General features: G+C 37.5%; 1 protein-coding gene across 17 annotated transcripts in view; it reads right to left on the bottom strand.

Moving 5' to 3' along the window:
• Positions 1 to 14,513, bottom strand: part of SORBS2 (sorbin and SH3 domain containing 2) — a 205,575-nt gene that overhangs the window by 24,774 nt on the left and 166,288 nt on the right. For 11 of the 17 annotated variants that reach the window (XM_065899804.1, XM_065899808.1, XM_065899809.1 and 8 more), the window contains 4 exons: positions 11,886 to 12,073; positions 7,979 to 9,559; positions 5,316 to 5,404; positions 3,904 to 3,950 (listed from right to left, as the gene is read on the bottom strand). In XM_065899804.1, coding sequence (XP_065755876.1) covers positions 3,904 to 3,950; positions 5,316 to 5,404; positions 7,979 to 9,559; positions 11,886 to 12,073 — 1,905 coding nt within the window. The remainder of the gene's footprint in view (positions 1 to 3,903; positions 3,951 to 5,315; positions 5,405 to 7,978; positions 9,560 to 11,885; positions 12,074 to 14,513) is intronic. The other 6 variants (XM_065899816.1, XM_065899818.1, XM_065899817.1 and 3 more) reach the window with 1 other exon arrangement.

Raw genomic sequence — 14,513 nt, 5'->3', positions numbered from 1 at the left:
GGGACAGACTTGCTGTCTAGTCATTGGTTTAGAGTAGAGGAGTCCGGAAGCTTGCCCTAAGGCTGGATTCATTCTGCAGCGATTTTTACTTGTCCTGAAGCTAGTTGGTTACTTACTTCTCTCTCTCTCTTTCTGTCTCCTTCTGATATGTTAAAGCTTACAATAAGGAAACCAGTATCATTTAGCCTTAGCACGGAAGTGCCAACATAAGAAAAAATTTTATTTGTGGATCCTTGAAGCTGCTTGACAGGCATTTAAGTAGAATATCTTGATAATGAATTTATTTTGTGAAACAGAAAAGATTTTATACTTTGATTTTTCAATGAGGCACAAAGATAAACATTTTTAAAAAGTGGAGTATAATTGACCTGTAACATTATATTAGTTTCAGGTGTACAACATAATGATTCAGTATTTGTATATATTGCAAAATGACCACCACCATAAGTTGAGCCAACGCTGGTCACCACATATGTTACAATGTTTTTTTTCTTGTGGTGACAACCTTTCAGATTCACTCTCTTAGATACAGTACAGTATTATTAACTATAGTCACAAAGATAAACGTGTTTCAAGTGCAAAGACATGCACAGATGACTTGTAACCGCTTTTATATCTTTTGTTTTTTAAATAGAAAAATATTTTCAAGAAACTAACTATGCTTTTCCATTTGGGCTGTTTCTAAGGAGACAGTACGTAAATTGGAGTATTTAATTTTAAGTTATAAAGACATTAGTCATCATAAATAATTCACACCTAAATTCTCACCCTCACTGCTTCAGGTTTTCATGGCTTCATCCCCCAGGTAATTGTGTCTCAGTGTTATTTTGCCTCCACAATTATGTCTCATTGGAGGGTACCTATTTCAGATCTTTTGCCAAGAGCCCCATTTTCACACACATCTGCCTTCCCACTCCCAAATCTTCTGCGTTGCTTTGTTCAGAATCTTGAGTTGGATCATTTATGTGTGCAGAGTACATAATGGAGAGAGGTTCATATCAGATGTAGAATATTTCATGTTGATTAAAAGAATTAATTGAAAAAAAGTTGCATAGTAAAAAGAATTATTACCCATTTAGAAGTGCTAAAACTTTCACATTGAATCTGTGTTAAATTTTCAGTAACCCTAAAAGCAAACAAGATTCACAGGGCCTGACATTCAAATACAGTACTTCCCTCTTTTATGCAAGTGCCTAATGTAGAAAATAAAACCCCAAATGTTTAATGTTTACAAACCAACTGCTTTATTTATACCAGGTATGTTTTATTTCTGGAAATGAGAGTAGGAAGCTTAGCTTAAAAGAAAAATAATTAGTTGTCTCTTATTTATATTTTTTTAAGTGTGAAAAGATATCTTTTCTATGTGTAAAGACTTGTCTTTAAATTTTTGAAGTCGTCTAGAAAAAAGGACAGTGATCTCACCCTCCAGTTTTCAAAATTATGTTCGTCTTATCTCAGAACTAGAATTTCTAAGAGTCCCATTTTGACCAGTTTGCTCCAACCAGCGCCTACCAGCTTTGAACAGTGGCCACTGACAACCTTTGGGAATAGCATTTTATCTCGTTTTCCTCCTTAACAGTTGAGACATTATGTTTGGTGAGTTACTTAGTTGTCTTTTTGAAAATTAAACTTTCTTGTGTTAGGTAAAGAAAAACAGCTTTTAAAACAGATAATTATTTGAAACAGAGATATCTGTCTCTTGTTTGTAAGATATTAGGCACAAAAAGCACTCACATCTCTTGCAGGACATTTTCTCCTGCCCAAAATGTCCATGAGACATTTGGTCCACATGAAAAGGTCCTTGATATTTGGTCCTGTCCAAAACAATTTGGCATGAGCCAAATATGTTCATGGACATTTTTAGGACCAAATGTCTGCTAACCCTCACATCTAGCTAATGATTGAAATGACTTAAAAATGTGGCTGGTCCTCCTGAAACTTTCAGTGCTCTCTGGGTGTGTGAACCTTTTTTTTTTTTTTTTTGGCGGTATGTGGGCCTCTCACTGTTGTGGCCTCTCCTGCTGCGGAGCACAGGCTCCGGACGCGCAGGCTCAGCGGCCATGGCTCACGGGCCCAGCCGCTCCGCGGCATGTGGGATCTTCCCGGACCGGGGCACGAACCTGTGTGCCCTGCATCAGCAGGTGGACTCCCAACCACTGCACCACCAGGGAAGCCCTGTGGACCTTTTTTTTAAAGCTGCATGAGTCATCCATAACCTTGATTTTTGTGTCAGGTACATGACTACATTGGGGCTGACAGACAACCGCTCTTTACATCTCCTGAGAACAGAACAAGAGGAGTGTGATTAAGCTGCAATCAGATAAATTTATTGATGGTATGGAGGAAACATTTTTTTTTCTTACTAAAATTATGGGATGGTTTCCATGGGTGATTGTTCAGTTCACTTCTCTGGAGGCTTATAATACAATTAGATTTCGTTGGTTGAGGAAGACCTTTGTGAAAGTGGGATGGTGCAAACAGCCCTTCAGAACAGCTGTGTCATTTACACTCCCACGGGCAGCGTGTGGGAGAGTGGGTTTTCCTGAACCTTTGCCAATGTCAGACATTCACAATGAGGATGTGGTCTTGGAGGAGGGTGAGGGGCTGGGCACTTGGAGCAAATGCAATCCAGTGACAGAGTCAACACCATAAACACCTCTCCTCTGCACTGTACCTCATCTTTCTTTCAATGCTTGTTTCTAATTAAGGTTTCTCAAAAAGCCTGTGAGCCCTGGGCATATTTTATATGCCCTGTTATTCCTCAGGGCTTCATACATCTAAGGACACTTTTGGTTGATTGTCACAAAGAAGAAATGAAATTTACATGTTTTATGTCATTATTTTATAAAACTGACATGCCTTGTACAAATTATCACACCATATCCAAAGAACAGTAGCTAGGACCATAGTGTAGTAGAAACAGAGCAGATGTTACTTATCTCATCAAAAAAAGTTGTAAGCTTTCCTTCAGGATTTTTTTAACCCCAGATTTAAGCCATGTTTGACATCTTCACTTCTAAAGAGAATTTTCTTATTTAGTTAATTTAATTCCCAAATTCTGAGTGATTTTATTTTTTATGTCTTCTGCCAGAGATAGATTCTTTAACTCTTAATTCATATAATATGCATTTATATGAATAAATGCTTTGGTTATTGTATATATATTCAGCTAAACAGCACCGGTATAATTTAATGCCAATATCTTGAATTCTAATGGAGACCAAAGTTTCTTAAGTAAGGTCTGTGACATGGGCCATAACAGAGCTGGAAAACTCACTTCTATTTAAGCCTCCTTATGTGCTTAGTACTAGCCTTCCTCAACCCTATGCTCACCTGATGAACAAATTCCTAAAAAAAAAGGTAAAAAAATTACGACACAGGTGTATGAAAACACCAACATCAAAAGACCACAGGATAGAACTGTGCTCAGAGTCTCTTAAGCTCTAAGTATTGAGAAATGGAGATTTTACTCCAGGTATCTTCATAAACAATTCTAGTCTTTAACCACAAACTATCCTGAATATAGTTGGATAAATAAATGATATAAAATTCTCCAGTTAAGTGTTACTCCCCCAACAATTTATTTTTACTTCATTCTCCACATGAAAATTGTAGAAACAAAGATCCTTAATTTCATTTTTTTTTTCCTATCCTTTTGAACTCATTGTGCTCTAATGCGCTTGGTGTAATTTAAAACTCAATGTTTCTCAACTAAACTCAAAATGAAAATAAAATTACCCACATCCCAATCAATTCAGAAGGAACCATTTAATTAGAGTAGATTGCTGAATTGGGAATTAGGTCTTATTTGTAACACATCCCAGTGCAATATTTGTCTTTCAAAGTATTATTAATGTATTTAAAGTCAACTTAAATCATATGATGAACACTTATCTTACTTACTTGGATGTCTGAGCCTTAAAATCGTAAACAGCTTTTGCAGGCAATTTCTGAAAATGAAGGAAATGGTTAGTGCTAACTTAAAATTATGGATTTCTTATAAAAAAGCAGTTTCACGTGAATTAAAGAGAAATGAAACCTCAAGGAATGATTAAACATATACAATTTAAATCATTTATGCAATTTATAAATAAATCAATTAGTTCTTTATTTAGATATTTAAACTACAACAGGAATGTAACAGATGACTTATTCACCCTAACTATTGAATATCATATTTCATCTTAGGAACTAAGGTAAATGAATGCCATAAAAGGGGACTAAAATGCCTGCAGAGGATTCAGTCCTAGGTATAATTTTGGCTTTTCCTGGGATAACTGTGGGAGGTCAATTGCTGTATGTCCTAAGTATTGACACAACTTCTGAATCATAATATAAGGACTGGAGAAAGTCATGAGGGAAGTCATTACCCCTTTTACTAAATACTAATTGACATAGTAGCAAAGAAATATTAGCCCACTTATCACTGAGAGGCTCGTTAGCAGCCAAAAGTATAGGCTGGTCATTTTATATTCCCTGGAGAGTTCAGAAATTCTTCAGCACACAGTAAACCAGCTGCTCACCTTTGAGTCGTGATACAATGTGACTTGTGCCCACACTCAAGCTTCGGGGCCCACAGATCTGCCTGGGCCACCTGTAGCTACTTCCTCTCTGATTCCAATAATCCCCTCACCTCACTCTTTCCCTGTGACTCTGGTGAACTTTGGGCAACCTGGATCATTTCTGACTTCTTTGGGGGTCCACAGGCCCTGGACTATGTCAGACATCTGTAGAGAACTTTCTAGAGTGCCTGCCAGTCCAAGACCAGCCTTCAGTTTCTATCAAACCTTCATGGCTCCAAGAAAGTACAAGCCAGACCTCCAGCCCTGGCTCAGGACCATGGACAAGAGCCAGTAGGTAGGTGGTTCTCAGGGGCAGTGTTTTTTTTTTTTCAAGGATCCTCTCTAACAAAAGCAGGCCAGCAAAAATTGTTTCTATAGAATTTGTATTGATTGGCAGCACGGCTGACCTAGGGCTGTCCCCTACATCACTGGGCCAGAAATTTGTACAGGGGAAACCTTCTTCCTCCAAGGGGTGGCCCAGCTCAAGACTCTTTAATTTATGGGTGTCAGGTCAAGATTCAGAGAATCACTGTCAAACTGGACTACAACTGGGGGAGACCTGCCGCTAGGGTCAGAATGCAGCTGGCTTCAAGTCCTTTGCTCGGGCTCCAGGGAAAACTGTTTCTAGTTTCTCTGCCATCACTTTTGTGTTTTTAATCTGGGTTCTTTACTGGTTTTGGAGGTAACTTCGGCTGGCAAGTGCTTTATCAAGTATATTGGTGAAAAAGACTCAAATGATACTAAAAAGACTACCTCTTTTTCTGGAGTTCCTCTTCTTTCCCTTGGTACACTTCTCCCCAAATCGGTCAGCATGGATGTGTAACTTCTAGGGGACTCACGGTCTATTGGAAAGGACAGGGCCAGAGTGAGATTCCACTTAATCAAAGGCAGACTTGCTTAGCCATTTTTCCTGGTGGCAACTATTTACCCTTCACATCTGGAGAGACACTGCAATGGAACACATGGGTCTGAAACTCATGGGTAATTGTAAAGTTGTGATATAAGACAAAAACAGAGCATTTTAAGAGGAAAAATGGATATTCTCCCATTTTTTCCTTTTTCTGCAATACAAGATTGCAGAAGTATTATAATCATAAATATAAATATAATTGTAACATTGCTGATATAATTATACTGTAGCACCTGGTATAGACAATTTGCAGTTATAGGGATTGTTCACTTCAAAGATTTAATACTTTCTATTTCTATTCTTTTTGCCACTAGTTTATAATTACTATGATAGGGCCTGGAGAAGATGGAGAAGGTAGCAACGACTTAATTTAAGAACATGGTAATGAAAAAGAGAGAAAAATAAAGTATGATGATGACAGAACTATGTCATGGCCATTCTCTTCCCTCTTTCTCTCTGTTTCTATTTTTTTATTTTTTTTATTTTTTTGCGGTACGCGGGCCTCTCACTGCTGTGGCCTCTCCCGTTGCGGGGCACAGGCTCCGGACGCGCAGGCTCAGCGGCCATGGCTCACGGGCCCAGCCGCTCCGCGGCATGTGGGATCTTCCCGGACCGGGGCACGAACCTGTGTCCCCTGCATCGGCAGGCGGACTCTCAACCATCGCGCCACCAGGGAAGCCCTCTCTGTTTTTAATTACTTATTGAGTCTGAAGATGGCATCTTAAAGCTTAAGGCTTAAAAGGCTGTTACCTATTGCCTTCCTTTGTGCTCAACTATCTTATTAGAAAGTGAATATCTATTCCAATAAACAAAGGGATAAAAATTTTCTAAACAGAATGTGTTGCATTGGTTGCCAAATTACTTATGAACTATTGCATTGTTTTTGTTCACCTTAAAACAAAATATACATGGTTAATTACATTATAAAATAATGATTGCAAGTATCTATTAATGGTATCTTATATCGCATGCCTTATACATGGAAATGTAACTGATATTGAATAACTGGAAAAGTAGCTAATTTACTAAAACATTAGGTTATGACATGTCTCAATCAGTGAAAATTTCAGATTGTTGGCATTGATTTAGAAAATTTGAATTTACTGTTTTGAAGCATGTCGTATAGTATAAATGAAAGCAAAGATAATACTAATAAGATAAACAAATGTGTGCAATGGTAACTAACAATTGGGCTATATATAGTACATTAATATGACATCTGAATTATGTCTCTTTTTTGCCTATAGAGATTATATTCTATGCTACAAATTCTGAATTACATGAGTTTGAATCTTGTTTCTGCTACCTACTGTCTGTATGACTTTGGTCAGATTTCTTGTCCTCTTTGGGTATTGATTTCCTCCACTGTAAAACAGTATTTACAATAATATCTATCTACTAATATCTATCTATCTACTTGATACTCAAGTAGATAATGTATGTAAAGCACTTTGCAGTGTCTGGTGCATAGAAAACTCTCTTGACAATCCAAGTTTCAGCCTGGAATACTCATTCCAGCTTCCTAAAATTTACACAGTAAACAGATGCACTTTAAGCATTAATGAAAAGAATTGGATAAAAATATCAAAACATCCTGTGTTTTTCAGTAACGTAAACCTGAAAAAATGTCCTCTGTATTTGAATTGCTATTTGTCCTTGTGTTCCACTTTAAGGAATAATCCATCTATGAAAATGAAGTCGAGAGTCACTTTTATCCTAAATAGTCTAATTCAAATGTCAGTATAGGGTTGTTTTAGCAGAAATAGAAAATAAATTAATTAAATAATGGAAGGGAAGAGAAAATGAATACAATGAATGATGGAAATGAGACATATATAGAGAGCTTAAAGATATATTCACAAAAATTTTATCCCAATTGTATCTTTTAAATGGAGAAAGTTATTAAACAAGTCCTATTCTCTTTTAATCGCCAATCAATTACTATATTACATATTTTGGTTTGTTTCCTGAGTGTTTTGATTTAGTATCTTCTATATAGGATGTCAGCAAATTATTTATTGAATGAATGACTATAAAGTTAATATAAGAATCAAGGAAAAGACTGTTAAACTATTGGTTTTGATTCATTTTCCAACAAAAAAAGAGCTAATGCAAAGTTGTCAGTTTCTTAAGGATACTGATACTCAATTATGATTTTTGCCTTGAAGTTCTTTTAAATTGGTAAAATAAGGTTAATTGGTTGTTTCTATGTAACAGTTGTTTCAACACTAACATCAAGCTACAAAATGGTTTTCCCTTTCGATTCTGAATGAGTAAATTTTTGTGAATTGATGATTACTTTAAGCCACACATCAAGTCCAGATATCCCATGAGCAAATGAGAACTATTCAGTGAGGCACGTTTGCACAACAAGCATTTGCTTCACAATGCATAATGAATCCAAGTGGTCTCACAGCTCAAGAATGATGAATGTAGGAATGGAAAATGAAAGAGCTGGAGGGTGGGCATCTGAACCACAAGGGAAAAGATAGAAAAGTTGATCCACCTTGGAGGCCCAGTGCACTGTCGTGGTCTTGGTGGTGGTAGTTGTTGTTGGTGTCGTCTTGGAAGGAGGCACTGTGAGGCATTCTCCCACAATCGTTCTGGTACAGTGGACAATGAATAGCACCTTCTTGAGATGGTGGGTGGAAAGGCTGGTGCATGGGGCTCCTTTTTAGAGCTTTGAGTGATGAATTCCTTTCTGGAATATCTGGCAGCAGTTCACTGATAAGACGGTGCAGTATACTGTTGTCTGGCAAACTTCCCCTTCTCTTTTCAGCCTTAATTTGGTCACAAATGTCTTTAAGGGCAGAGTCCAGAGCCTCAAATACAGATGTTTTACATTTTGCCTTTTCCATCTGTTTTTTGGGAGTTGAATTTTTTTTCCTCCGGAAAGGCACGGGACTGACTAGAAATGCCAGTTTAGAAAGGCCAGGGTCCGTTTCTTGTCTTCTGGGCTCTTCAGTATTTTCGTGTTTAGCTCTTTCATGTTTTAACATTGTTGTAAATCGAGTATAGGAGGCAGGGCATCTGCCTTTGCAGGAGCTGATGAGGTGCCGGTGATGGTGGTGGTGATGGTGGTGGTGATGGTGGCTGGATCCATAAAAACTTTCAGAGGATGTGAAAGAAAAGTGATCAAAGTCACTCTCACTGCAAAAGGACGATCCTTCTACATGAAGGTAATCACTGTGGTCAGACACGACTCCATCCTGGTCACTATCAGAAAAGTCCAGGTGGGTTCCAGGCTGCACATCACTGGTGACTTCAATGTGGATGGGCACCAGGGTTTTAGACTTGTAGCTTCGTTGTACCTGAGAAGGGTGTCTACTTTGATTTTCTTCCTCCAGCAAAGACTCAATGGAAAATCGCCTTTGGGGACATAAACCATTTTGTTGTGGTTCTAGGGTTACAGGAGATAACATTTCATCTCCTAAATTTGGCATGGATTTTGACTTCTGAATCAACTTTTCAAATTCAGAAATGCGGGTGGGGACCATGTCCCTGGGCACCTCCTCAGTGGAGGACTGGCTGCATCCATGGAGCAGAGCCTTGTGTTGCTGCTCCTTTTCGTACTGCATTATTCTTGACTTTACAGAGCAAATCACCTCTGAATTCATTAAATCCTTGCGGTTGATGCGGTGCATTTTCTTGTACAATTTTAGGAACCCTGGGGCATCGTGGGCTGACCTGTGTCGGAGCCTTGATCTGCTATTACTGTGGCCCTCCTGGATGTAGGGGGAAGCCCATGTTACGGGGCAGCTCTCCTTGGAGTCCTCTTCACATAACAGAGAACCCATACTTTCTGACTTGGCTTTCGGATCAGGAAAACTATCGCAGTCATCGTTTAAAAGGTCATCACAGCTACGGGATTTGATTTTGGGGGAAACCGTTTCTTCAGTGCTGCTCCAGATCTCTGCGTTTTGCCGGGCCATTTGCCAGCCATTTTTGAAAGTAATGGCCCTCTGCGAGTCATGTGGGATGTCCAAATGCTGTCTGTAAGTGTTACAGTAATCTAACTCATGGGAGGGGTTGCCGTTGAGCCCTGAGTAACTGCAAAGGGATGGACAAATTTTGCTATCGTCCCCACCTTTTATTCCAGGGCAGCATGGTGGAAGAGAGACGTTGGAGAAGTTAAAAGGCTCATAAAGAGGAGAGCATGTCAGTTAGCATCAGATAGCACAGCAAAGAGAAAGCAGTTAGTGGAGTTTAATCTAGACACTGATTGTTATACGTGTAGCTTCAACTTTAGAGAAAAAAGCCTAATTCTAAAGCAAGGCAATGCTTTGGCAATCAATGTAGCTTTGCAGATGATAGTTAACAAAACCATGTATAAAAAGTAACTGGTGTCGCTAATATGCCTATTTCTATTGCATATTTCATCCATCTTTCTGCAAATATGGTATTCAAAAATCCAGTAGTGCCTTGTAAGCTAATAGCATGACCTGGTAGTGACTTAAAGGTTTTGTAATTAATACCAAAAATGCTATAGATTTAAACATCTTAATAGGGTCAGGATTTGAAGCTTATTTGATTTATAATAATAAAGAGGTAAAGAGTAACTTATAAATTTACATTTAATTAATACTTCCATAACCGTATCAAATAATTTTTCATGGGCATTAGGTAGAAAAAGCTATAAGACAAAATACTTTCCCAAATTGCAAAATCAAGTTCAGTTGCTGTGAACTATTGCTGCTAATATTTTTCTAAGAGAAAACCCAACTAGCAACTCTTTAAACAAATGAATTTACCTCCTTAATTTCTCTCACTTCAACCTCTTATTAGGCAGTTTCCCATAAGGATAACTGGACATAATGTAAAACTTTCATCACAGTTAAATGCACTTGCTTTTTTCCAGGAAACATCTTTTTAAAAAACCATTTGCAATATAATAATGTAGAGCTAACCCTGACATCAATTTCGAATATCTATGGAAATAGTCTTTTCTTTTGTGTTGCTGAGTTAATTAATAAATGAGAGGCCAAATTACATCTGATGGGACATTTTCTTCTTAGAAACAAGCCTAGTGGAGGAAAACAGCTCTATTGACAGCTCCTGCCTTCTCCAAATTCTTCAAAAGTGATAAGCACATTAAGTAGCTGTGTAGTATTTGAGAAAGGAAGTTGACTTAACACCCCCTAGGATAAAAACAAATATCTAAATTAATCAGAACCCTTTTAACTTTTGGGTGGTATCCAAGCATAATGAGTCAATGGCATTTCATGACCTGGTTTCCTTGGGGTATTTGTTTATATAAATGAGTAGAATCTAATACGGGTACTTCTGTTAATTTGAGGAATGGTATAGTGAAAGGGGATCCCTCCCTGTGAATCTCCCAGTAAGTAGTCACAGCTTTACTAGGCCAGGGACAAGAGCTAGCACCTCCTGCCTATCCAGAGCCCAATCATCAAATCTTTTGCACACAGACCAGCTAATTCTTAGCTTTAATTTCATGTGGCAACACTTTCAGTGCCTACATTCAATATGTGTAGCTGAATCTCTGCTACTTTATGGAAACTTCAGTTACAACTCACTTTCTTCACACACTTCAAATTTCTTCTCTCTTATGTTTCAACCCCAGAGGATTGGAGGAGACCCTGAGTCCCCAAATCCTAGGTACCTATGGATACTGGTTCATTCCTAGGTCTCTATTTTGGGAATATTCCTGTTACAGCTGCAGTAATGTGTAACTAAACAGAGACTTGAAGGAGTGACATCTTCCTTTCAACACAATTCACTAAATTTCAAGAGAGGAGACAGGCCATACAGAAAATTGGCTTGGTGTTATCTAAACTTTACAATTATGGCCTGAAACCAGTTAGTTCTTACTAGTGGACTGTTTTGAATTGAACACTATGTTACATGCAGAACATGGATATTCTACTGTATGTATGGATATTGACCAAAATATAAAGCAAGTGATTAAAGAAACAACTTTCATAGGTTAGACAAACTTTTGTCTAGAATTAAATAATTTAAAAAATCCAAAACCAATTTACGTTTTAGGCAACAACGTTCTCTGTTGCTACTTCTAGTTTCTATTCTATATATCTGATTAATTTTTCTAGTTGTAGTAACATTAGAAAATGTTGACAATATGCAAATGTTTGGAACTGTAATCTTTTAATAGCCTGACAATACAATATTTCATACCTTAAATTTGTTCCAGAAAACATACACAATATATTTGAAGAAAGAAAGCATTAACAGATGATAAGAGTCCTTTAAGCCACTCAAATGGTTCACCATCCTGATTTAGTCTGTGTATAAAGAAAGCTATTTTTCTGAAACTATATTTTATTTAAGACACTATTTACATGCTAACTATTTCTGGGTAGTTACCATTGGACCAGCTCTCCCATAGTTAAAACTTAAACTAGTAAATTGTTTATATGTCATTTATTGCTGCTCACCTTTTGCCCTTGATGGGGAAGAAGGAGAAGAACTAATGAAGGACTTTGTCAGGGTGGAGCTTGATCCTGGGAGGTCTGCTCGACCTGGGCTAGTTCTGCTTGCAGTTGGATCCCCCAGGCCCCTCGGCTGCCCCACCGCAGGCTCGCTCTTCCTCCTTTTCCTGAAGTCACTGGCCATGCTTGCAGAACTGAAAGAAGGAATCAGCTTCAGTTTGGTTGGTGTTGCAGGGGGTTCAACTTTGAATCAGAAAGACTAGTGGAAGGTGCTGGTGGCCATGGTATGCCTCTTATCTCCCATCCCCCAAACTGCATTCTTAGGAATTCATTCCTTGATATTAAAAACTATTTCTTTATAATCACCTCTTTGAAAGTTAATAGACTCATCTGCAAACAGTGACAGTTTCACATCTTCCTTTTCAATTTGTATTTCTTTTATTTCTTTTTCTTGTTTGATTGCTGTGGCTAGGACTTCCTAGACTTAATTTTTTTAGAGCAGTTTTTTTTTTTAATCTTAAAATCTTTTAGAGCAGTTTTATGTTTACAGAAAAATTGATTGGAAAGTACAGAGAGAGTTCCCATATACTCCCTTTCCCTTGCACACATTTTCTCCTGTTATTGACATCTTCTATTAGTGTGGTACATTTCTTACATTTGATGAATCATATCAATATATTATCATTAAATGTAATTAAAGTCCATTGTTCATATTAGGGTTCATGTTTTCTGTTGAACATCCTATGGGTTTGAAAAATGTATGATGACATGTGTCCCTCATTACTGTATAATATAGAGTAGTGTGATTGCCATAAAAGTCCCCTGTGCTCTACCCCTTCATCCCTCCCTCCCTGTGAACACCTGGTGATCACAGATCTTTTTACTGTCTCTAGTTTTACCTTTCCCAGAATGTCATATATTTGGAACCAACAGTATGTACCCTTTTTAGATTGGCTTCTTTCATTAGCAACGTGCTCTTAAGGTTCCTCCATGTCCTTTTGTCGCTGGATAGCACATTTCTTTTTATTGTTGAATAATATTCCATTATATGGATGTACCACAGTTTGTTTATCCATTCACCTATTGAAGGACACCTTGGTTTGCTTCCAAGTTTTGGCAGTTATGAATAAAGCTACTATAAACATTCACGTACAGGTTTTTGTATGAACATAATCACCTTTTAAAGTAAAAATTCTCCTGTTAGTGTAATATTTTGTTACTGACAATTCAGTGTTAGGATTTGTACCATACATCTTTTCTCTATACAGAACAGTTGCAACAACATGAATATATCTGGAGGAGGGATGCCAAAATGGAGGAAAGGATTGGAAAAAAGAAGATCTGGTAAGACCAATTTTTCTTACCTCGAGCTTTCCCTATGGCTTTTCCTAATAATCTTAGCTTTAAAAAACTTACACTGCAATTCCAACGTTTTTCTGTTTAAATAATGAATGACCAATAATCTGATCATCAAATAAACTATTAGAGTCCTTTTACCTGGTTGTATTAAAAGGTGTCGACAGTTTGTAAGGGCAGGGACTTTATATCATGGTTCTGGATCTGAGTGTAATATCATTTAAGACAAACATTAGTGAACGAATATATACCTCACATAGCATGCTGTCTGTCAAATCATTAGATAAAATTCCACCACCACCAGCAGCAACAGCACACCAGCTCCTATGAACCAGAAGTATGCTATTTGCTTTACTGTCATTATTGTCTTACACAGCATGCACGGCAACCGCTGAGCTATGTGCTGTTGTCACTGTTTTACAAATGAATAAATGTAACCTGCAAGCTTTGCAAGTATAGAGGTGGAGCCAGACCTCAGAATTGGTCTGCATTCTTCTAAAGAGAACACCCATGTTCGCCTAGACATGTTTTTGCTGTCATTATCCTGTCACATGAGTGTCTGTGTGTCTCTATGTAAATCCTCAGATCAGATTAGAACTAACTAAAATTCAAACATTTTAGGTGCATACGTAATTGTAAAAGATATAAAAGAAGGGGTTCAGGGAGCTCCTTTCTCAGTGACATTAATGCTGTTGAATGGCACACATGAAACCAATGTACAAAGGACCCAGTTTACTTTTCCATTTATGTTGATAGAAATCTGTAGAAGGGCAAATTATTGTTATATAAATATTTGTTGTTGATGATATGATATGGCTGGGAGTTTGCATTATTCATTATTGTTATTCTACTGTGTCTGAACTTCTGTAATAGTTTAAAGTAAGAGTGATATTTAAAGCCTACGAACAGAACTTGCCTTGGTAGACTCTTAGCACAGTTAGGACCTACAAGTTATTTTGCCAACTGTGTAAACTTCGTATGTTATGGAGCCCAAGTTTCAGTTTACTAGAGATAAAATCTTAGGGATTGAGTATGTTTCTGTACTTAGAATGCCCGGTATATAGTAAGTTCCCATTTATCAGTTGTAACAGCATTCCTGATTTGTGTGGTCAGAGTATAATGAACAAACATATGTAGAACATAATTTATAAAATTTTTTCTAACTTATTACAGTTTTTTCAAATATATCATCACATCATCTAACAATATTGAAAATTAGATGTTTATTATACTTATATAAGGAGAAGAAAACTGGGTATGGAGGAGACAGGGAAGGCA

Source organism: Phocoena phocoena, chromosome 21, assembly GCF_963924675.1.
Source record: "Phocoena phocoena chromosome 21, mPhoPho1.1, whole genome shotgun sequence".
NCBI classification, from domain to species: domain Eukaryota; kingdom Metazoa; phylum Chordata; class Mammalia; order Artiodactyla; family Phocoenidae; genus Phocoena; species Phocoena phocoena.
Note: the sequence above shows the minus strand (reverse complement) of the source record. Positions and strands in the feature narration are given on the sequence as shown.